The 21,120-nt window shown below is 57.8% G+C and overlaps 1 protein-coding gene across 4 annotated transcripts in view; it reads right to left on the bottom strand.

Moving 5' to 3' along the window:
• Positions 1-21,120, bottom strand: part of PALD1 (phosphatase domain containing paladin 1) — a 73,283-nt gene that overhangs the window by 22,728 nt on the left and 29,435 nt on the right. For all 4 annotated transcript variants that reach the window (XM_086679902.1, XM_086679901.1, XM_086679903.1 and 1 more), the window contains exons 2-17: positions 14,464-14,677; positions 11,767-11,869; positions 10,345-10,524; positions 8,791-8,955; positions 7,817-7,977; positions 7,511-7,586; positions 6,626-6,777; positions 6,169-6,268; positions 5,880-5,984; positions 3,527-3,622; positions 2,959-3,087; positions 2,342-2,458; positions 2,109-2,264; positions 1,617-1,799; positions 359-499; positions 51-122 (exon numbers count right to left, since the gene is read on the bottom strand). In XM_086679902.1, coding sequence (XP_086536028.1) covers positions 51-122; positions 359-499; positions 1,617-1,799; positions 2,109-2,264; positions 2,342-2,458; positions 2,959-3,087; positions 3,527-3,622; positions 5,880-5,984; positions 6,169-6,268; positions 6,626-6,777; positions 7,511-7,586; positions 7,817-7,977; positions 8,791-8,955; positions 10,345-10,524; positions 11,767-11,869; positions 14,464-14,648 — 2,121 coding nt within the window. In that variant the 5' untranslated portion in view covers positions 14,649-14,677. The remainder of the gene's footprint in view (positions 1-50; positions 123-358; positions 500-1,616; positions 1,800-2,108; positions 2,265-2,341; positions 2,459-2,958; positions 3,088-3,526; positions 3,623-5,879; positions 5,985-6,168; positions 6,269-6,625; positions 6,778-7,510; positions 7,587-7,816; positions 7,978-8,790; positions 8,956-10,344; positions 10,525-11,766; positions 11,870-14,463; positions 14,678-21,120) is intronic.

The raw sequence follows: 21,120 nt of genomic DNA, 5'->3' as shown, positions 1-21,120 counted from the left end.
CCTCTCCCCTCGCCCAGGCGTCCCCCGGGGGCCCCTTGGGGCATGCTCACCTCAAACTCGCCCTTGGTGAACTTGGCATCGGGCACACTCACAAGCTCCTCCTCGCCCACCTCGGGGAAGCCCTGAGGGAGGACAGCTGCTAGTCCAGGGAGCACCTCTGTCCAGGCCACGCCCTCCGCTGTGGGGAGCCCCTTGCCGGGGGCGCTGCCAGCCCCACGTGCCCTCTGCCCAAGACTGATGGGAGAGGCTCCAGGACCGCGCCAGGCCCCGTCTCTGCCCCCCACACCCTCTTGCCACAGCCAGCGTCCCCGGACCGAGCCCCACCCTGCCCCATCCACACGTGACAGGCCACGCATACTTGGATGTGCCAGAAGGCGAGCACAGCCACCACCATGGCGGTCGTGGTCCGGCCCTGGCCGCTGAGGCAGCTGAACACGAAGCCGGTGCCCGCGTCCTTGGCGAGGGCAGCCCGCAGGGCCTCAAGCAGTCGGTCGAAATCCTGGGTGGGGAGACCAGGGGCTAAGTCGGCAGGTGCTCGAGGCCGCAGGCTCCCAACATGGCCTACCCCCCTCCCCCCCCAAACGGCAAATCCCAGCAGCTGTCCTGGGATACCCCGTGCCAGGTTCTGGGTCAGGCTCACAACCTGTGCGCTCACCACTCAACTCACCACGTGCACGTAAATGGCCACACCCCTGTGTACCGTCACCCCTACCCCAGGCGCCACGACCAGACATGCGAGCAGACACACACACACACACACTGCCAGGACACAAAACGTGTATGCCACTCCCATGAGCTGTGTTCCCAGGCCCTGGCCCTGTTGCCTCCCTGGGAAGGGCCCAACCCGCGACCCAGCCCGAGGGCAGGGGTCTGACCTCAGCAGAGCACTGCAGCACACGTCCACCAGGGGGCGACAAACTACGGGCCACCAGACCCACAGAGGCAGGGAATCCAAGCCCCAGCCACCACCTACTACAGGGTACACATCAGAAGTCCCCACACACCCCCGGCACAGAACACACTCCGCACGGACACATCACCAAACACCAAACACATCGCACAGCGACCCACATGCCGGAAGTGGCGGGCACACCCCCCCCCCCAGATGCATCCCCTGTACCTTAAAGACACAAACCACACAGACACCTGCAAAGACACAACCCTACGGAGACCACGCCCACACAACCCTGGTCATACACCAGCACTCCGCAGCTCCCTCTTCCACAAACCCCGTACCCACACGACAACACACGGTTCCCCAAAGGCACGTTCTCCATGTATCCCCCGGTAAAGACCAGAAGAACGTCGCAGATTCCACACGAACACACCCACCACACACATACACACACTCCACAGTGACACCCACACCCGCTCCAAACACGCCTCCCCAACAGACGCACATTCGCCACAAACACCTGCAACACATAATAAGCACACACGCACATACAAGCACATGCAGACGCGAAGCTGTGAATAAACCACCTGGGCCAAATCTGAAGGCTGAACAAGCTCCCAGGCCCCCAGGAGAGCTGTGCCCACAGCCGAGGCCCGGGCCGGAGGGGAGGCGGGAGAGGGCCTCCTCTGCCCCAGAGGTCCGGCCTGCGCAGCCCCCTCACCTCCTCGCAGGGGGCGCAGAAGTCTGGCACGGGGATGCGGTGGTAAGTGAGGCCGGGGTAGGCCCCACGGTGCTGGGCGAAGACCTCCCGTGTGGTGAGGCACGTCTGGAACCTGCGGGTCGGTGGCCCCCCCGTGCCTGGGAAAGGCGTACTCAGGTGGGCCTTCAGCTGGATCTCCAGGTGCTAGGGGAGGGTGGGACAGAGGGTCAGGCCACCGAGGCAGCCTCCAGGCCACCCCGGAAGGCCAAAGCCGCCATGGCCAGGACCAGTCCCGGCTTTGGGGAGCAGCCCTGCCCTGAGCCTCAGGGGTGAGAGCCAGACCCAGAGGCGGGGAGAGATGGCCAAAATGGGAGTCCTAAATCAGCCCCTCCCTGAGTCTGCTCCTCCTGGGGCCTCAGTTTCTCCATCTTACAAGAGGAGCATGGAACCTTCTGAAGACCCTGCCGGGGGAGGGTCCGAGGTAGGGCTGTGCAGAAGGCAGAACGGCCTCACCTCAAGCTGGTCAGGGGCCATGGGGGGCCCAGGCCACCGCAGGCTGTGGGTGTGCCCGTCACACTCCAACACGGCCTCCTCCCTCAGGTTGACCCACACGACATGCTTCAGCTTCCGCTTGGCATCGGTCAGATAGGCCAGGATACTCCCCAGGGCCTGGGGGGACAGGAGGGCCATCAGTGAAAGGGCTCCACCCTCTCCCCCGAGCCCCCTGGGGCCCCTGGGGTGCCCACCTTGGCGCTGGGCTGGGCTGTGCCATAGATAGGCATGCGGGGCACCCGCCGGAAGTTGGCCACGTCCATCTCTCTGACGGTGCTGAGTGCGTCTGGGGAGATGAGGTCGTCCACCCCCTGTGGGGAGAGCAGCAAGCCTGTGACCGCAGCAGCTGCCTTGAGACTCAGGGCCTGGCCCGAGGCGGGCAGAGGCGGGCTGGGAGCAGCACTTTACGGTTTACAAAGCACTTTTGCACACTTGGAACTTCGTCACCACCCTGGCAAGGAGCAGAGCGATGCTGGCCACCCTCCGGATGAGGAAGGTGAGGCTCAAAGATGAGAGGCCGGTGGCAAAGACATCAGAACCAGGTTTCCTGACTCCCTGTCCCAAGCACCTGGGTTTGCGGAGGAGGAGAGGGTACCACAGCAATGGCCAAAGCGGCAGATGCTTCTTGGGGCCTGAAATCAACCCACGTCACCCATAGGAGGACTCTGCCACCCCAAAGGCCATCACCCCTTTGCCTCCTGTGAAGGGGACCAATGTGTAACCAACCCAACCCCTCAGGAATCGAGGGCGCACCGGCCCCGTGGCCAGCCCACACCCATTTCTACGTCCCCGGACAGCCGGCCACACTCACCAGAGAGCCCTTAGTGAGGAGGTCCCCAGGGACGACAGGCCCCGCTGAGCTCAGGGTCACAGGCAGGCGGTACAGCTCAGGATGGGCACAGAGCCAGCGGCTGAAACTGAGGGCAAAGGCCAGCGGGTACTGCAGCCCAAGGCGGAGAGAGATGGGAGTTCAGGGGCACGAGGCCACCCCAAACTCTCCCAGCCTGCCCTGTGGTGGGGGAGCCCCCAAGAGACATCCATCATGGTCCAGGGCAGGGGAGAGAGGCTGGAGAGAGACGACCAGGAGGTCCAAAGCAAGATCCTTCCAGGCTCTGATACCCTGCCTAAGGGTACAGAGACGAACCCAGGGCAGAGAGAGGTGGGCCCGCTCTTTGCCTGACCTGCTCTAGGACCACCACTCTATCTGGTCTCTCCTTGCCTCCCCACACCCACCTTCCTCTGCGACCAGCGCACACGTCCCCATGCTCCTCCCCCGCTCCATCGGGGTCCTTGGCGACCCCATGCCAGTCACCGCGGTGGAGAGGCCTGGAGGGACCCCAGGAGAAGGGGTTGTGGGTCCACTCATTCCCCAGCCCCACCTGCTCATGGAGATAGTAGTTAAACAGGACCAGGTAGAAGTATCGCTCCAGGCTCTGCAGCGCCCTCTGCCGGACACCATGCTGGCTGTTGCTTCCCTGAGAGGAGGTGATGGGGAAGAAGGGCCGGTGGTAAAGAGGGGGCTCCTGGGGCCACCCCGTTCCCACCCCCAGAAGGGCAGACGTTAAGCCTCTGAAATCCCCAGGACACAATCTCCCCTCCCTTTATGACACAGTTCTGCCAGGCTGGAAGTTCTTCCAAGCGTCTAACCTTATCCCACTTGCTGGGATTCATCTGTGGCCCCGGGGAAGCCGCTGGTGACTCCACCAGGACTACCACTATCGGAGCAGGGAGCCTCCCCCACAGGTTCTGCGCCCAGAAATAGGCTGGGATCGACTCCCATTCGCACCAAGGCCACCCCTATTGCAGGGGCCGTGCACGATCGTGTTGAAGAAACAAGTAGATAAAAACACCCTTCTGTAACCAGAGGCCCTCCCTTAAGAACCGTGACCTTCCCCACAAGAAAACAGAAAGACCCTCACAACAGTGCTCCAAGGGGGCCATTATCATTATCCTTACTTTACAGAGGTTCTGAGAAATGAAGTGACTTGCTCAGTCACACAGCTGTGGGCAGGGAGAGCTGGGTCCCCAAACAAATGTCCTAAGCCCAGCCCAGCATGCTCTGGGTAGGGAGCTGTCAGAGAGAATCCCAGGTCCCTCTCTTCACCCTCCAATCTCAGGGTTCTCCTGCTGGGTCAGTACCACCTTCTGGAGGGCAAGCGAGATTCACGGAAAGAAAGGTCATGCCCTTGGATTACATTTAATCCCATCTTTGGGAATCTAGGCCAGAGGTCGGCAAACTTCTATTTCTATAAAAGGCCAGTAAATATTCTAGGGTCTCTCTTCCAGCTGTGCCACAGATGGTCCTGAAATGAACGGGCAAGACCATGTTCCAATAAAACGTATTCAACAGGGGCGCCTGGCTGGCTCAGTCGGTTGGGCGTCTGACTCTTGATTTCGGCTGAGGTCATGCTCCCAGGGTCGTGGGATTGAGCCCCATGTTGGGCTCCACGCTGAGCGTGCTTGAGAGTCTCTCCTTCCCTCTACCCCTCCCCTGCTTGTGCTCCCTCATGCTCTCTCGAAAAAAATACACAACAAAATAAAACATCTACAAAATCAAGGTGGCAGGTTGCATTTGGCCTATGGGTCGTCATTTGCCAACCTCTGATCTAGACTAAGGGAGAAAAACCTAAATAAAGAACAGCTTCATTTTCTTGAAGTTATCTTGATGCAAAAGAATTTGCACTGATGAGCAACTCAACTGTCTCACAGGAGGGGCCCATTAGTAAACCACGGCAGGTGACATGCCAGGGACATCTGCTCAGTGCCAGGCTCCCTGCTAAGTGCTTCATGGCTCTTCCTTTGGTGGGTCCTCACAACAACCCTACGGGGTGGCTATGATTAGTGGCCCCGTTTTACGAGTGGGGAAACTGAGGCACAGAGCAGTTAAGCAGGTTGCCCAGGCCCACACACCTGTAGGTGGCACGGCCGGGACCAGGACCCAGGTGGTCAGGCCACGGCCCGTGCCCTTGCTCACCCCCGGCCAACAATGGTTGAGCCACCCAATGGGCTTAAGTGACACAGCCAGCAAACATCTCAAGGACAATGAGCAGGGATGCATGAGAGAGTGAAGGGAAAGGCAATGAGCAGGACACAAACCGTCCCCCGGGCCCCCACACAAGATCATCACAAAGCACATTGAAGGAAGCCAGCCCCAAAGCCGCACAGGGATGACGGGGGCCTCTTTTCCTTCTCTAATTTCTTAATTTTCTGTACTATGCTATTGCTTTGAAGAGATACGTTTTTTTAAGTGTTAAGGAACAGTCTCTGCAGGCCTTAGATTCCTTCCACGCGCTGTGCTCAAACACTGTCACGACAACCCCCTCTCCCCAGAGCGTAGGGACAGGGCCGCGGAGACAGCCCAGGGCCCGTCGCTCTTCCAGAAGCAGCGCCCTGGACCAAACCCTGGCCTCCCCAAAGACACAGCAAGGGACCGATTTGCAGGGGGAGCCATGAGCAGTCTGGGAAGTCTCTGGGCCCAAGAGGCCCCAGGCACCCCCGCCAGCAGCCGCTTCCTCCATCCTGTTTATTCTGCAGCGAGGAGACCTGGCCAGGGAAAGTAAACTTCCACTCTTCCTTGTCCGTCCTTCCTGCAGGCCCAGCTCCTCTATCAACACCTCTCCTCTCTGGGAGAAGAAGCGACCAGGAAAAGTCCGTCGGCAAGAAACCAGTCAACAGTCCTACCAAAATGAGGTTGCAGGACTCAGGCAAAAGCAGACCCTCTCTGTGCCTCACCTGGGCTGGGCCGGCCGGCCGGACACTTTCCAGCTTCCTCTGGTTTTCCAAGATGGCCTCCTTCAGGTTATGCATCTCTGCACAGGCGGTGATGGCTCTGTCCACCTGGCGCCCCGACCCGGGCAGAGAGGAGGGGAGGGCAGCAGGGAGGGAGCGGGGCGGGGGAGATGGCGGAGACAGACGGGAAGAAAAAGGGAAAGAACGGTTTGCCTAGAAGGGGGAGGTGTCAGGGGAGGAAGAGAGCCCAGCAGGGGAGCAGTGAAGGCCCCTCCACTGCCCCCTCACTCACCTCGTCCACCATCTTCCTGCCCTGAGGCACCATGTGGAGAAAGCTCTGGATCACCTGGAGCTGCTCCATGGGCAGTGGCTTGGTCTGCAGGGGGACAGCCCTGACAAGGAAGGGGTCAGTAGCACGGTCAGTGCTCCCAAAGGCTTTCGACTCCTGTCCTCCTCTTGACACGCTTCCATTCACGTGGCCGCTGAGGGGCGCCGGGCTACAGGCTCCAAGTCTTCCTCCCCATTCAGGTTGAAGGAAGCGAAGCAAGGAGTATTTTCCCTACTGGGGAAACTGAGGCCCAGAAAGGTCAAGCGACTTTTTTCACGTGACTCAGCAAGTCTGCAGCAACCCAGGAAACGAACCCCACACGCCCATCTCCAGCTCTGGCCCTGGGTCCTTGACGCGTCCCCAGCATTCTGGCAGCCTGCCCCCTCCTCCACTCATCCCTGCAGCCCCTTGGGACACTCACTCCGGCCTCGAGGCAGCCCGGCTGTGGTGAAACAGGATGAGGGCACCCAGGGTCATTCCCAGGTTGGTCCTGCCCACGCCTGTCTGGCAGCTGAAGAGGAGAGCAGGGGGAGGCCCGTGGGCATCTCGGAGCGGCAGCAGGCTGGGGGTCTCCTGGGAAAGACCATGACCGTCAGCAACAGGGGGACCTGAAAAACCCCTTCTGCTGGGGCCCAAGTCAGGGGAGGGGGTCGTGACATCAGCCCACCCCTGCCCCACAGTCTTGGGCAAGGGGGGCCCGGACAGGCAGGTGGCTCAGCCTCTTTTACTAAACTTCAAAGTCCAATCTGTTCCCACCTGCCCCTGGGGAGCGCGGCCCTGCGAGCTGGTCCTGGAAGTGAGACTGCCCAGGGGGCCAGGCCTGTATCTAACAACCCCCCCACCCCATGAGATGCAAATTAAATAAGGTGGCCTCCCAAAAGGGCTGGAGAAGAAACACCACCAGTACTCAGGAAACATCAGCTCAGAAGCCTACAGATAAGAATTTTTTAGCTACGGTAACTTGATGTCTAGAGAGGTCAGGTGATTCGTCCAAGCTCACACAGCAAGTTAGCAGTTGAGCCTGCCCAGAGCCCAGTCCCTCAGACCATCAATGCTTGGCTGGCCTTAGAGAATATACACTCCCACACACACCCCACACAGACACACACACACACACACACACACACACACACACACACACACACTTGACCTCCTACACAACACAGAAGGGAGCCTTCCTGTGAGGAAAGCCAGAGGCCACACTCGCCCTGAGCATCTCCATGGAGACAGGGCCTAGACACAGACCTGCTCTCCAGGGACCTGTCCCTACTCCGTGCTCCCATCACCCCCTCCTACGCTGACTTACCCGAAGGACGCTCACAAAGGCATCAAACTGGGCTTCCAGGGGGGCCCCTTGCTCTGGCAGGGGCAGGCGGTGGTACCTGCCAGGTGAGGGGGAGAAACCCATCAGGCAGGCCACCCACCCTGGGCATCCCCCCGCCCCCGCATTCTTGTGGGAGAGAGAGGTGTAGGGAATTCCGCCCAACCTGCAGACGGTGAAACTGAGGCCACAGCTGGAGAGCACGGCCAGAGAACACCCATGCCCAGCACACCGCCCTCCCGTGTGGCCCCGAGTCATCTGGTGACCCCAGGCGGGACCGGCCCTCAGTACCTGTAGGTGGGCTGCAGGAAGAGAGGCCGCTTGAACACCTCCTCGGTCACGTGCACATCGTCCTCACCCCGGATGGCCACAGCATGGGGCTCCCCCAGCAGATCCTCAATATTGTGGTACACGTGGTACGTGTTCTCACTCAGCTGGGCAAAGTCATGGATCTAGATGGAGGAGTGGGGGCCAGAGGGCCATGACTGACCTCCAGGCCCCTCCCGGCCTTCCTGGCCGAGCCGTAGAGTGAGTAGACCACATGGAGGCCCCGGATCGGCTGCTCCTCCCCCGGCGGGAACTAGCTGGCCACAGGTGCTCTGTGCTCTGGGAGTCCTGACGGGATGGGGGTGGCCAGTGGCCTGAGGGCGGCCACTACACGAAGGTGACGTGGCCCCCACCGGGACCAGGGAGGAAGTGCCCTTCCCAGTGGGCTGCAGGAATCAGCTAAGCCATCACACTGAAGGACAGGGGGCGCGCAGTCAGCTGGGTGCTAGAGGACACGAGGCCTCACAGGGAGACGGGGGACAACCAGGTTCCCGCCCACCTGGGGCACCGTGACCGCACACTCCACTTCCACACCTCTGCGGTGGGTGTGTCGACAGCCTCAGGAACCTTGACGGGCCTCTGTGTCGTGACGGAGGAGAACAGAGGCCCCTCAGAATCAGACAGAGGCCCGTGGAGAGGAGACACTCACCCGGGCCTCACAGCTCACAGAGGGCTGAACCTCAGCGTTGGCACTCCTCGGCTAAATGAGGGTGCTGAGTGTGGAGGAGGTGTGCGGGGCGGGAAAGGGGCCCAGGCAAACAGAGCCGGGAACAGCCAGCCCTTCCTCTGGCTTCCTGTGAGCTGGCCCTGCAGACAGCTGCTCGCCCAAGGAAGGGAGAAAGTGGGGGACAGCAAAGCTGGGCTGGGGGTCAGCGTTCCAGCTCAGCTGCCTGCGGCCTACCGGGGGGGAGGGCCCCCTCCAAGCCACTGACCCTCACCTCCTTCCGGATGGCCAGCTCCAGGCTCTCTGCCTGGATTCCAGGTCCAAGGCCCTGCAGGTTCTCACGAAGATTCTGCTTGTCTCGAGGTGTGTAGGGCACGAAGTCCTCACCAGCACGCAGGAACAGCACGGGCTCCTCCCGCACGCAGAAGATGACGCACTCCTGCCAGGAGCCGAAGGAGGAAGGAAGCCGTTGCCACTACCCGGCACGGGCACCCGACCCGCTCCTCACCCCTGTGCCTTTGTGCAGGCTGTGCCCCCCTCCTCAAGCGCCCGTCACCCCACCCTCTCCCTGAGACATGAATCCCACCCCCCCCCCCCAAACAAAGCTCAGTCCAAAGGCCACCTGATCCCAACGCCTCTCCCTCTCCTCGGGGTCAACAGCCCTTTGTCCGAAGCCATGGTGTTAATTCCTGCTTCGTACTAGCATTATCAGTGCGTATGTCTCCCTTCATGGCTACAGGTTCCTTACAAGCGAATGGTATCCTGGTCATTTCCACATCCCCCCAGCTCCTGGCGCAAAGCCCTGGATAAGCCAAGGGCTCAGTACACACCAGGCGAAAAAAATGGATGTCTCCCCGTCCCCCGTGCAGTCATTCACTGAACACCTCACACACGGAGGGAGGTAAGCAGCCAGACCCTTCCCCGTGGGCCTTGCCATCAAGCTGGGAAGACGCGAGCTGCACGGGGCTCACACCCCACCCCACTCTGGCTCACTCGAGGACTCTCCAGCTATCCCAGGTCAAATCAGACTCGGGCTGCCCACGCTGAGCCTGAAATCACAGTGGACCCTCAGCCTCTGTCTTGCAGACACTCAAAACCCCACCTCGGCATCAGGCAGGAAAGAGGAATCATTAAAAGCTGCCATTTCGATGGGGCGCCTGGGTGGCGCAGTCGGTTAAGCGTCCGACTTCAGCCAGGTCACGATCTCGCGGTCCGTGAGTTCAAGCCCCGCGTCAGGCTCTGGGCTGATGGCTCAGAGCCTGGAGCCTGTTTCCGATTCTGTGTTTCCCTCTCTCTCTGCCCCTCCCGTTCATGCTCTGTCTCTCTCTGTCCCAAAAAAAATAATAAACGTTGAAAAAAAAAAAAAAAGCTGCCATTTCGAGTCCAGATGTCTAGTTCGGGTCTTGGGGACACCACTCATAAGCTGTGTCATTTATCCTCTCTGGGCCTCGGTTTTCTCCTCTGTGAAATGGGAGCAACCACCCCACCTTCATAGGGTTGACGTGTGTGTGACTCTTGTTATGACCTGGACCCTATTGTCACCCTGTCACCCTCTCACTTCTCCAAGGTTCTCAAAGTGGGGTGTGTAAGGGGCTTCTGACCTCAGGGCTCCCATGTCCACACATTACAGGGCAATAAATATTCACCCAGAATTTCCCAACCATGCTGATCACGGTGATCATCATGGCATTCAAGGCCTGGCAGAGCCTGGTCTGGGTCACCAGCCACCATCATGTGGCCGGGCCCCTCCAGAACCTCTGAAGTTGCAAAGGAGTCCCTTTGCCAGACTTGGGGGGCTAGACCCTGCCTGGGAAGCAGTCATACTTACCCTGTGTCCATCCTCCTGGAGTTTCTGGAGGACCCGCCTGAATCCGGAGAGGGTAGGTTGCCCCATGCCGAACACGGTGAGCCCACCCCGCACCTGCCGGAAGTTGGGGGCCCCACAGCTCTGCACGGTGCCCAGAACATCCATCTTCTCAACAACATCCCGCACCAGGAAGTAGCGACCCTGGCAGGGGGAGAGACACGAGGGGTCACTCAGATGGCTCAGGGACATCTTCTACAACCCTGTCCCAGGCCCCAGAGGATGAAGAGCAGGGAGATGGGGCAGGGGACATGGTCTTCAAGTTGTCTGCCGACTTCCGGAAAAGACAAACAAAATATTTGACCATCTGTGATCCCAGGAAGGATCTCATCTAGCATGGGAAAGGGAAAGACAGCTCCTCCTGATGGAGAATCAGGGAAGGCTTCATGTAGGAGGCAGCGTTGAAGCCAGGCCTTGAGGAAAGCAAGCAGGGAGAGGCATCTTGCGGCAGGAAACGGAGTCTGACTCTAGGATGGCATCCGAAGCTCTCCAGGAGGAAGGCCTATGTCTCCCTCAGCCAGTGGAAGGGCATGGAGAAGGGGCCCAAGCAGGGAGTCACAGCTGGGGCCCCAGGAATCAGCGAGAGGAAGACTAAACTAGCTCCTTCCTAAGGTCCTGAAGTTCTGAGGCTGCCCAGGTCTCTCCCCTCCCCAGCTGGAGTGAATGGATGCAATGACTGCTGAGTAGAAGGTGGGGAGGGCAAGAGAAGCCAGGACGGTTCGTTCCTGGGCACAAATGAACTCTGGCATCACCTGTCCGGGCCCCTGCCTTCAGTATGACCCACAGGACATTGCCTGACCGATCAGAAACGGAACCAGTTCTTCCAAATGCCAGAAAATCCCAGCTACTCTTTCAACAAATATAGCCTAATCGGCATGATTACTCATTCACTATTTATTGAGCACCTACATTGCTAGAACCAAGTACCGTTCTGGGGCTGGGGGCTACAGCAGTAAACCAGAAAAATGAAAAGTCGTCTGTCCTTGGGGACCTCACTTTCTAGGGGATATTGGAGGGGGAAAATAGCTAAGTAATAGAAGTTCTGGAGCTTCGAGAACGGGATGGAGATCCCCAGGCCGAGGGGAGCAGTCTGAGGCCCGGTATCTATTCTTCCGGCTGCTCCGAGGGAGGGGTGCGGGCAGGCGAGGGCCAGGCAGGGACCTGGCAGAAGAGAAGAGCAGTGACCCCAGACACCAGAGGGTGAGAGGAAGTGGGTGAGGACTCCGGAGGGTGGGGTAAGGACATGAAGCAGAGAAGGGGCCGGGGTCGGTGGGAGGTGAGGGGGTGGGGTGGGGGGGAAGGAGGAGTGAGGGAACCTATGAGGAAGGAGGACAGGATGGGGGTGGGGAAGGCCGCCGGGGGAGGGAAGGGCAGGGCTGACCTCACCTGCACCAGGTAGTGCTCAGGGGTGGCCTCTGAGAGCCGGCCCAGCGTGTAATGGGCCTTGAGTAGCTCGTCGTGGATCTGGAACTCCTCCCTGCAGTTGTACCTGCCAGGGCGGAATGGAGCCCAAGTCAGAAAACCCTGACGATCAGGGTACCCTCCACCCTCACCAGACCCCTCAACAAGGCCACCCCTGTAGCCCAGGCAGCTACAAGTTTGTGGCAGAGGCGGCCTGGTAACCCCAGTACAGAAGCCTGGAACTGTGATTGGCCATCCGGCTGAGGACTACATTTCCCAGCGTCCCTTGCAGCTAGGCTGGTCATGTGATTTAGTTTTGGCCAATAGGATATGAGGAGAAGTTCTGAGGGCAACTTCTGGGTCACTCCCTTAAAGGGAAGGTGGGTGCCTCTACGTTCTCTCCTCCCAGCTAGCGTCCAGAAGAGATGGTGAGAAGCAGATACTGATGGTGGCGGGGCACCGAGAGAGGAGAAGCCTAGCTGATCACAAAGTGGCCATTCCAGCCTGGCGCACCTCCCGGACTCTGGTGCAGAGAGAAAGGCCTTGTTTAAGGTCTCCAATTCGAGGGTTACTTGGCGCCCCCACCGTCTCTGAGAACAAGCCCGCAGCGCGGTGAGGTGGCTCAGGACTCTGGCTTTGGGTTTCCGTGACCTGGGCACGAACCCAACTCCACCACTCGGTCATTTCTTGGCTTTGGAGTTCCTCACTCTCTCTCTCTGTGGCTCCGTTTCCAGTAATTCTCAGCTCCTAGGGCTGCTGTGAGAATTCAGTGCACTGCTGTGTGGGAAGTGCTCAGCCAAGGGCCTTGGGCACAGTAAGTGCCTATTGATACAATAATTCTTACTAGTAGCCCTGCTACCTCCGCACAGGGCCATTTCAAACAAAACCCAGGAGTACAAAACCAGATTTCTGCAGATGCTAAGCCAGGGCGGGTCTGTGCCCTCAAGACACAACACGCTTCCGTGCTGATTATGACAGTGAGACGGCCTCCCGGCACTCGGGCCCCGGCGTCTGCTCTCTACGAAGGAACTGCACCTAGGAAAGGCAGGGCGGAGGAATGATTGGGGCAGGGGAGCACTCGACGAGAAGTCAAGAGACCGGGGATCCCGCTCCCAGCTCTGCCTCGTCTCACCGCGTGCTGGGCAAATCCTCTACCCCCAGAAGCTCGGTTTGGGGTATTTAGATCCAGTTTTCACATCTGATCAGAAACGTGTTAGATCAGGAGCCGGCAAACCTTCTGTATCGAGAACTGGGTAGTAAATAATTTTGGCTTGTGAGCCACACAGTGTCTGTTGCCACAACTCAGCTCTGCTCCTGAAGTGTTAAGCATCCACAGATAGTATATAAATGAATAGGAACGGCAGTGTTCCAATAAAACTTTATTCACAAAAACGGATGCGAGGTGCGATTTGGCCCACAGGACACAGTTCACCAGCCCCTGTGCCGGATGATCTCTAAGGTCCCTTGCACCCAAACACACTACAACCCAAGGGATGCTGTGCTCACGCTGGCTCCAGGAGGCATGCATAGTCCCACTGTGGCAGATTTGTACAGCAGGCCCGTGACCTTCCTGAGCTATACCACTTGGTTAAATATTCTGTACGTCAAAACCCACATAATCTGATAGGAAAAATGAGACCCAGAGAGGGAACATGCTTTGCCCAAGGGCACAGAGCAAGGCCCAGGATGTGTGTCTCCTATACCGCCCCTCAAGGGCCAAACCTAGATGTGTCACCTCTGATAGAGAGAATACACGTCGAGTCTCTTGTATGCAACATCTCTTCTTTTCCCCTGATCATGAGCACAGCAATGGATTATGACAATCTTCCTGTCAGGCCCCAAAGCCAGCAGGCCGGATTTATCATTCCCACCCCTCGGGTTTCCTTACACAGAAAGTCCCATCTGCTGGGTCTCTGCCCAGCTTCTGTGTGTGGAACACAATTCACCCTCAGCTCATCATGTCCTACTTCCCGCATCCTGGAGGGGCCCAGAGGCAGAGTCCATTAAAGATAAGGCTCCCCGATTCACCAGGAGACAGACCCAATGCCTCTCTGCCCCCGGGCCTCTGGTTCACAGCACCCCCTCCTTCAGTGACCCCACAGGGCAGGCAGGGTTGCAGAGCCCCCTTCTTGGCCCTCTTCCTCTGGATGTATGCAGTATATCCAGAGGTCTCAAAATGTAGCGCCGGAACAAACCCTCAGCCTCTTCCGGGACTGTGCCTGAAGGACCTAATTAAGAGAGTTGACCAACAGCTCCCAGCCTTTCAAGCCATAGCCCTTTAACCACCTGGTATTAACCTCAGTTTTGAACCGTAATTACGAGCTGCGGAAAAATAAAAGTCTAAACTCTATGCGTCTAAGTACATCAACTCCCTTTGAAAATGTTCAGCCACAAATGATTTTCAAAAGGGTGTCCCCACCCCACCCCCACAGCCATTCCTCCCTCACCATGCTTCTAAGCCCTGTGGACAGGAGAAGTAACATGAGCCAAGAGACACTCGACAGAGACCCGCCCAGCCACTCGCTTGCCGTGTGACTCCAGACCGACTGCGCAACCTCTCTGGGTCTCAGTGTCTTCATCTGTGAGGGCAGTCTGTAGACTAGGCGTTACATGCCACCACCCCTCCAGGCATGTCTTCTGGGGACACGGCCACTCTCCCCCCACCCCACCCCCGCCACTCACGTGATCACGACGGGGGCCACTTTGTTGGGGATGATGGACTTGGCTTTACTGTTGTGCAAGCCTGTGGTCTGGAAGGAGTGGGCACTGGGTGAGTGCTGACCGTCCATCGGGCCACCGCCCTGGAGGCCCTCGAGGGGGGCACCCGCCGAAACCGTCTGCTGGGCTGTGCTGGCCGTTGTACCCATAGTCTGCTGGAAGCCTCAGGCCCCAACACCTGTGGGATGAGAGGGCACGTGGTGGAGGAAGGGGTGGGGAAATCCACAGCAGGAGGGGACCTGGCCCACCTGTACCTCCCCTGCATAGACGCCAAGTCTGAGGCCCAGCGAGGGCCAGCTCTCCCTGTAGCTGGAGACGGAGGGCAGGTGTGCTGCCTTCCACGCATTTGCCGAGTGCCTACTATGTGCCTGGCCCTCTGCTGCTGCTTTGGGAGGGTGACGGACATAAAAAGATAAACACACGGCCCCTGACCCCTTACAGTTACATTCCTCTGGCAAAAACATGACTGTTAGGAAGGGGATAACCCTCCACACCAGGTCAGGACCTAGGGCTCTGAGTGACTGGGCCAGGCCCTCCAGACACGGGGAAGTGGGAAGACTGGTGGGGGGGGGGGGGGGGAGGTGGGGGCAGCAGGTACAGAGGGAAGTCAGGCTTGGATTTGAAGGGTGTGGATGGGAACAGGGTTCAGGAGGACACTCTAGGCATGAATATCACAGAATGAAGCTGGGGACATCCGGACAACATGACCTTTCAGCAGATCAAGGGTTTAGTGAGAGCACCAGGCCCTTGAACTTGACATCACGGTCATCAACGGCCAAGGCTTCGGCCCTGCATGAGGCAGGCTGGACACCTGCTAGATGCAGTGATTCCCCTGGTGGGGCTCTCTCCCAGAGAAATACTGAAGGACGTATGCAAAAACCAGGCTTCGAAGATGGGTCGCTCCCAGAAGTGTTGGTTGGCAAAAGACACAGGAAACAACCTCCAGCCAACAACAGGGGCTTTGTTGGGTAAAGTACGGGACATCTCTAAGGCGGAAGGCTAAATGGCCACTAAAAACATCATCGTGATGGCTTTGGAAAGACATCTAGGAAACAGGGCTGCAAGGCAAGGACTGGCTGCCATCCCGTTTTAATTCATGAAGGCGTATCAGCAGAAGAATCTGGGAGATACCCATCAAGATGTTATTTGGAGTTATCACCAAGTGATGCAATTATGGCTAATTTGTGTCTTCTTTTGTTTTTTTCTCCTCCGAACGCTGGGTAATAAAGTTAAGGCCCACTTAACACAAGTGAGAGAATGGCTGGGGAAGCGGCTGGGGACCAGTGAGGGGCTGCTAGAGGGCATGAGAGGGCCTGGCCCCGGTCGGAGAGCCACAGTGCCGCTGGACAGGCAAGGGGCCGGGAATTCTACGTGGCCCAAAGGGAAGGCGTGGGAGACAGGCTCGCAGAGCTCCGAGGGTCCGGCAGCCCTTGGCCGTGGTGGACCTGATGGTCTAGGATCAGGACAGGAGGGTGCAACCCCCCCTGCCCGCCGTCTCAAAACCAGGAGTAGCACCTCAGGAAGGGGATGGCAGTCAGGGGTCAGCGGGTCAGTCTGGAGGCTGAACTCACTGTCCCTTCTCTCCCCCCGGCCCTGGGGGAGTACTCAGGCTGCCCCTCCCCAGAACCACCTAGACAGAATGACTAGACTCATCCACCCCTCCTCCAACCCTCCCAAACCACCACCTGTCCCTGTCCCTGTCCCTCTCCTGTCGGGAAAGGGTTGCTTCTCTCCCTCCGGCCCAGCCTTGTCACCTTTGAAAACTCCCAGCAGCCATGTGACAGCCTTGTTAACACGCACACCTTGTGTTTATGAGAGTCCCATCATACAGGGTCCAATTTTTCCCTCCCTCCCTGTCTCTGTCTCCTTCCCTGCCCCCCCTCCCCCTCCCCCCTGTCAAAAATGGAGGGGATGAGCCTCCGTTCCTAAACAGAAACACAGGCTGCTCAGATTGCACGAGTGGGCCCCAGAGCCAGAAACTTCTCTCCACTTCACCTGCTGTGGCAGGCCCCCAACACAGCTCACCCAAGTTCCCCAGACCCCGCCGGGCAGTCTGGGCCAAGGAGGCACAAATAGGAACAGCCTCCTCCAACAACAACATGGGCAGCTGTCCCAAATGAGGGCACGGGCGACGGGACACGGGAAGGGCCTACAGGAGGCCGCAGCTGATCACGGCTGCCCGGCCACGGCCAGGCCCGGCTCCCTTCGTGCTGAGCTGTGGCTGACCCCCCCCACCCCTCCTACCCTGCGCCACTCCCACGGCTCCAGCCCCAGCCACCCCTGTTTTTCACGGGCTCCACGGACGACGCCAGGCCCCAGCTGGGGCCCTAGAAGGACATATGTGCACAGCTGTAGGCTCCCAGGTGGAGGAAGGACAATATCCTTTGAAAGTTGACCTGCTTCCAAACAGTCTAGAGGAGGGTGAAGCCCCGGGATCCCCAGGCTTCCCGCTCTACACTCTTCCCCTGAAACCTCCCCACCCTGCCTGGAGTGCAGCTTGCTAACTAGCACAGGGGCCTCATCCTACTGGCCACATGCTGAGGGGCCCCGGGCAACTTCCCCACGTCCCCATCTGTAAAATGACAGTGAGGGATGGGATGGCCCCAAAGGCTCTTCCAGATTCACGTGGATCTGGCTCCCAAGACAGGCAGTCCCGGTGGTCCCACCCCTACTGTGGCGGTGAGCACAGGGGGAGGGGGAGTTGCTGGGGTCCCGGGTGCTCAAACCTCTGCTTGGGGGGAGAATGGGGAAGGTGGGGTGTGTGAGGGAAACTGAAAGAAGTGGTCCATGAGCCTGGATGGTTTCTTAAGAATTCCACTAGCCCAGCACTTCCTTCGATCGACGTGAAGGCCGTCCCCATCATGCTGCAGAGGCCAGGACACGGGAGCCAAAGAGCTCACAGGCAGGTTGCATCACACGGCCACCCAGGTGCCCCCAAATGTTATTTTTTAAAGACACATCAGTGGGGCCCCTGAGTGGCTCAGTCGGTTAAGCGTCCGACTCTTGGTTTCAGCTCAGGTCATGATCCCAGGGTCGTGGGATCGAGCCCTGTGTCAGGTTCCACGCTCAGAGATTCTCTCTCTCCCTCTGCCTTTGCCCCTCTGGTGCTTTCTCACTCTCTCTCTAAAAAAGTAAATAAATAAAATTTAACCTTAATGTACCTACTGGGTGATCTAGTTAATACAATAACAACTAACAACCTGTATCATTACATCACCAATTTGTTTTTTTGTATTTTGATAGCTCTCTGAATGCAACTTACTTCCCTCTGTCATCCCATATATTTTGTGCACTTGAAAACAGTCTGAAAAGGGGGTCCGTGAGTTTTTGCCAGATTGCTAGGGATTCTTGGAGAAAGAAAGAAAGAAAGAAAGAAAGAGAGAGAGAGAGAGAGAGAGAGAAAGAAAGAAAGAAAGAAAGAAAGAAAGAAAGAAAGAAAGAAAGAAAGAAAGGGGGAGGGAGGGAGGAAGGAAGGGAGGGAGGGGGAGGGAGGAAGAAAGGGAAAGAAAGGAAGAAAACCGTAATTTGAAGGAAGAGTATTTCCCACCAAACCCAGGAACTCTTTCACCTTCTCCTTTACCCCTGTTTGTTAACATGTCGAAGCATCTACGAAGCACCAACCACCCAACAACCCTGTAAGGTCCAGCCTCACTGTCCATTTTCAAAGGAGGACGGCTGACCCTTGGTGAGCGGTGGCGTTGGGAAGGGCTCCTCATTGCTTTGCCTCCCTGCCTCTTCACAGCTCACCCTGAGAGCAGGAGCTTGCCCACACTGCCCCCTCCCTCCCTCCTGGATCTGTACGACCCCCACTCATCCACTCCATGCTCTGCCAGAGCACCCCAGACACAGCCTACCCAGAGAGGTGGAGGGATGCATGGTTTCCCACGGAGGGAGTGAGGACTCTGGGACCCACTGCTCCCACAGAAGCCCTCAGCCGCCAGCTAAAGAAGCCACGGAAACATCTGGGCTACAGCTATCACGGCGTTTGAGACAGTCCCCCACACAGACATGCACCCTCCGGCCTCCACACCCAGTCATTCTCGAGAAAAAAGAAACAATGTCCGGAACCCTTGGCAGAGAGGTGACCTTGTTTCCCCAGGAAGAATTCAACTTTAGGAGCTGGAATATGAGCTCTGGCTCGTCAACTACCCGCCTGATGCTACAGCATAAGTGCCCAGCCTGCGGAGTGATGAGCTTCTCGTCAATGGTGGTATTCAAGCCAAGGGGGTGCTGCAGATGACCACTCTGGATCCTGGAGTAGGGAGGACAGGCGAGAGGTTCAAGAGCGGATTCCCAAGGCCACAACCTGAAACACCCCGTGAGTCCAAGTCTGTTTCTTTTCATCCAGTTTTTGGTAGAACTGGACTGCCACTATTCTGGTCTCAGTTTCCCCATCTCTAATCCAAAGCTCACAAGCCCCCCCCTTTTTTGCCCCATTCTGGTGCAGCAGCCGTGACCTTCAGGTTTGGCAAACCCCGCGGGCTTTTCCAAAGCACAGTTTAGCTCTTGGGACCGAAGCGGAAAGCTGCATGTGAGCTATGGACCCCAGCCACCACCTGGCCCTGTCCTTTCCCCTGCCCTCCCTGCCCACCGGGATGGACCTCAGACCCCCTTGCAAAATCTCAAGTCCCACTTTAGGAAAAGATGTGCCTACAGGAGCCAACACAAATGACTGTCACCTCGGACCCCTAAAAGCAGATTCAGAGCCGGCTACACCCCTGGAGGTCAACAAGTCCAACCCTCTCTGTCTACTCACAAGAAAGCGGAGACCCAGAGTGGGAAAGTGATGTCCTCCAACTCACAAGGACAGAATTAAAACCCAGAGCTCCTGCCTCCCCACTCCAGGGCTCCCTGACTGGGCCACACTGACTCTAGACTGAAGCAAAGGGGAAGACCGCTGTGAGCATAGGGAGATAACATTGAGTAGATAGTGTACAAACGTGTAATTATGCTAGTCAAATCAGGGTGTGTGGTCAGGAGTGTGTGATGCCTGTGCCTGCCTTGGGGGGGGGGGGGCAGATCTAAACAGACCCCTGAGCTAGCCTCTAGTGACCCTGACTGTAGAGAGGAGGCCCCAAGAGGGCCAAGGGGTCGATCTCCTGGAGCAAAGCACTTGACATAGAATATCTCATTTAACCCTGAGGCCCCTCCCAAAAAAGAGGGGCTAACTCTTACAACTTGCTACCAAATTCACAAGAAATCCAATTAAAAATGGGCAAAAGATGGGGCACCTGATTAGCTCGGTCGGTGGAGCATGTGTCTCTTGATCTCCAGATTGTACGTTCATTGGCTGTAGAGATTACTTGAAAATAAAACTTTTTTTTTAAGTAGGCTCCATGCCCAATGTGGGGCTTGAACTCACAACCCTGAGATCAAGAGTCACATGCTCTACTAAGCCAGTGGGGCACCCAGAAAAATAAAATCTTAAAAAAAAATGGGCAGGGCGCCCGGGTGGCTCAGTCGGTTAAGTGTCCGACTTCGGCTCAGGTCATGATTTCGCGGTCCGTGAGTTCAAGCCCCGCATCGGGCTCTGTGCTGACAGCTCAGAGCCTGGAGCCTGTTTCCGATTCTGTGTCTCCCTCTCTCTGAACCTCCCCCGTTCATGCTCTGTCTCTCTCTGTGTCAAAAATAAATAAAAACGTTAAAAAAAATTTTTTTAATTAAGTCCATCTATTTCTTTTCACATTCTTTTTTTTTTTCCAGTAGGCTCCATGTCCAGCGCTGAGCCCAACGTGGAGCTTGAACTCACGACCTAAGATCATGACCTGAGCTGAAATCAAGAGTCGGCCACTTCACCGACTGAGCCACCCAAGGGGCCCCTGCTTCTTTTCACATTCTTAACATAACTCTTGAGAATGACGCAGGTGGCCCACGTTACGTTTCTACTGGACCGTGCTGCTGGGTCTCAGTGCTCTGCGGGCCGGAGGGCACCCCTCGGCCAGCTCGGGGTCGTCAGAGTCGAGCCCCGCACCTGCTGCAGGTAAAAATAATTCTACTACAGGCACGAGGACGCCTGGGAAGTCAGTGTCAGCGTTCCCACTTACAAGAGAGAAAAGTGGAGGCTCACGGAAGCTGTAAGTGACTCTCCAATGGCCTGGCACCCCGCTGGGGACACAGTGGTTCTGACTCTGTGAAGCACGGGCCCCACTCCTTAGCGCCTCTGGGGGCGTGGCTTCACTTCTCTGTGTGTCAGTTTCCCCTGTTATTAACGCCGGACAGGAGGACCCTTCCTGGGCCTCCCGGGTTGGGTTGTAGGAGGATGAAATTGGCAAGTATGCCGGAAGCAACACCTAGCCAGCCAGACATGCAGCGGGGGCTCCCCCAGGGTCCCATCCTCAAGGCACTTCTCTCTCCCACTTCTCCACGTCCCTTCCCTGCCACCGCTGGACCTGAACCTCCCTGACGGGGCCTCACCCAGACACAGCCTATAAAAGGAAAGGTCTGGAGGAATACCTGGGCTCAGCAGTCCTCCAGCGGGGCTGGGGTGTCCTCCCTGGTAACGCACAGTTAGCACAGACATAACTCCCCATTTCCCTCTGTCTGGTGGGCCGCTTATGGAGGCGTCCTCCAGCTGTAATCAAGAATCAGGACAGCCCTGCTCTGTGGCCTCGGGCAAGTCCT

The sequence above is a fragment of the Puma concolor genome, chromosome D2 (genome assembly GCF_028749965.1).
Source record: "Puma concolor isolate L17-30 chromosome D2, mPumCon1.1.hap2, whole genome shotgun sequence".
Lineage (NCBI taxonomy): Eukaryota > Metazoa > Chordata > Mammalia > Carnivora > Felidae > Puma > Puma concolor.
Note: the sequence above shows the minus strand (reverse complement) of the source record. Positions and strands in the feature narration are given on the sequence as shown.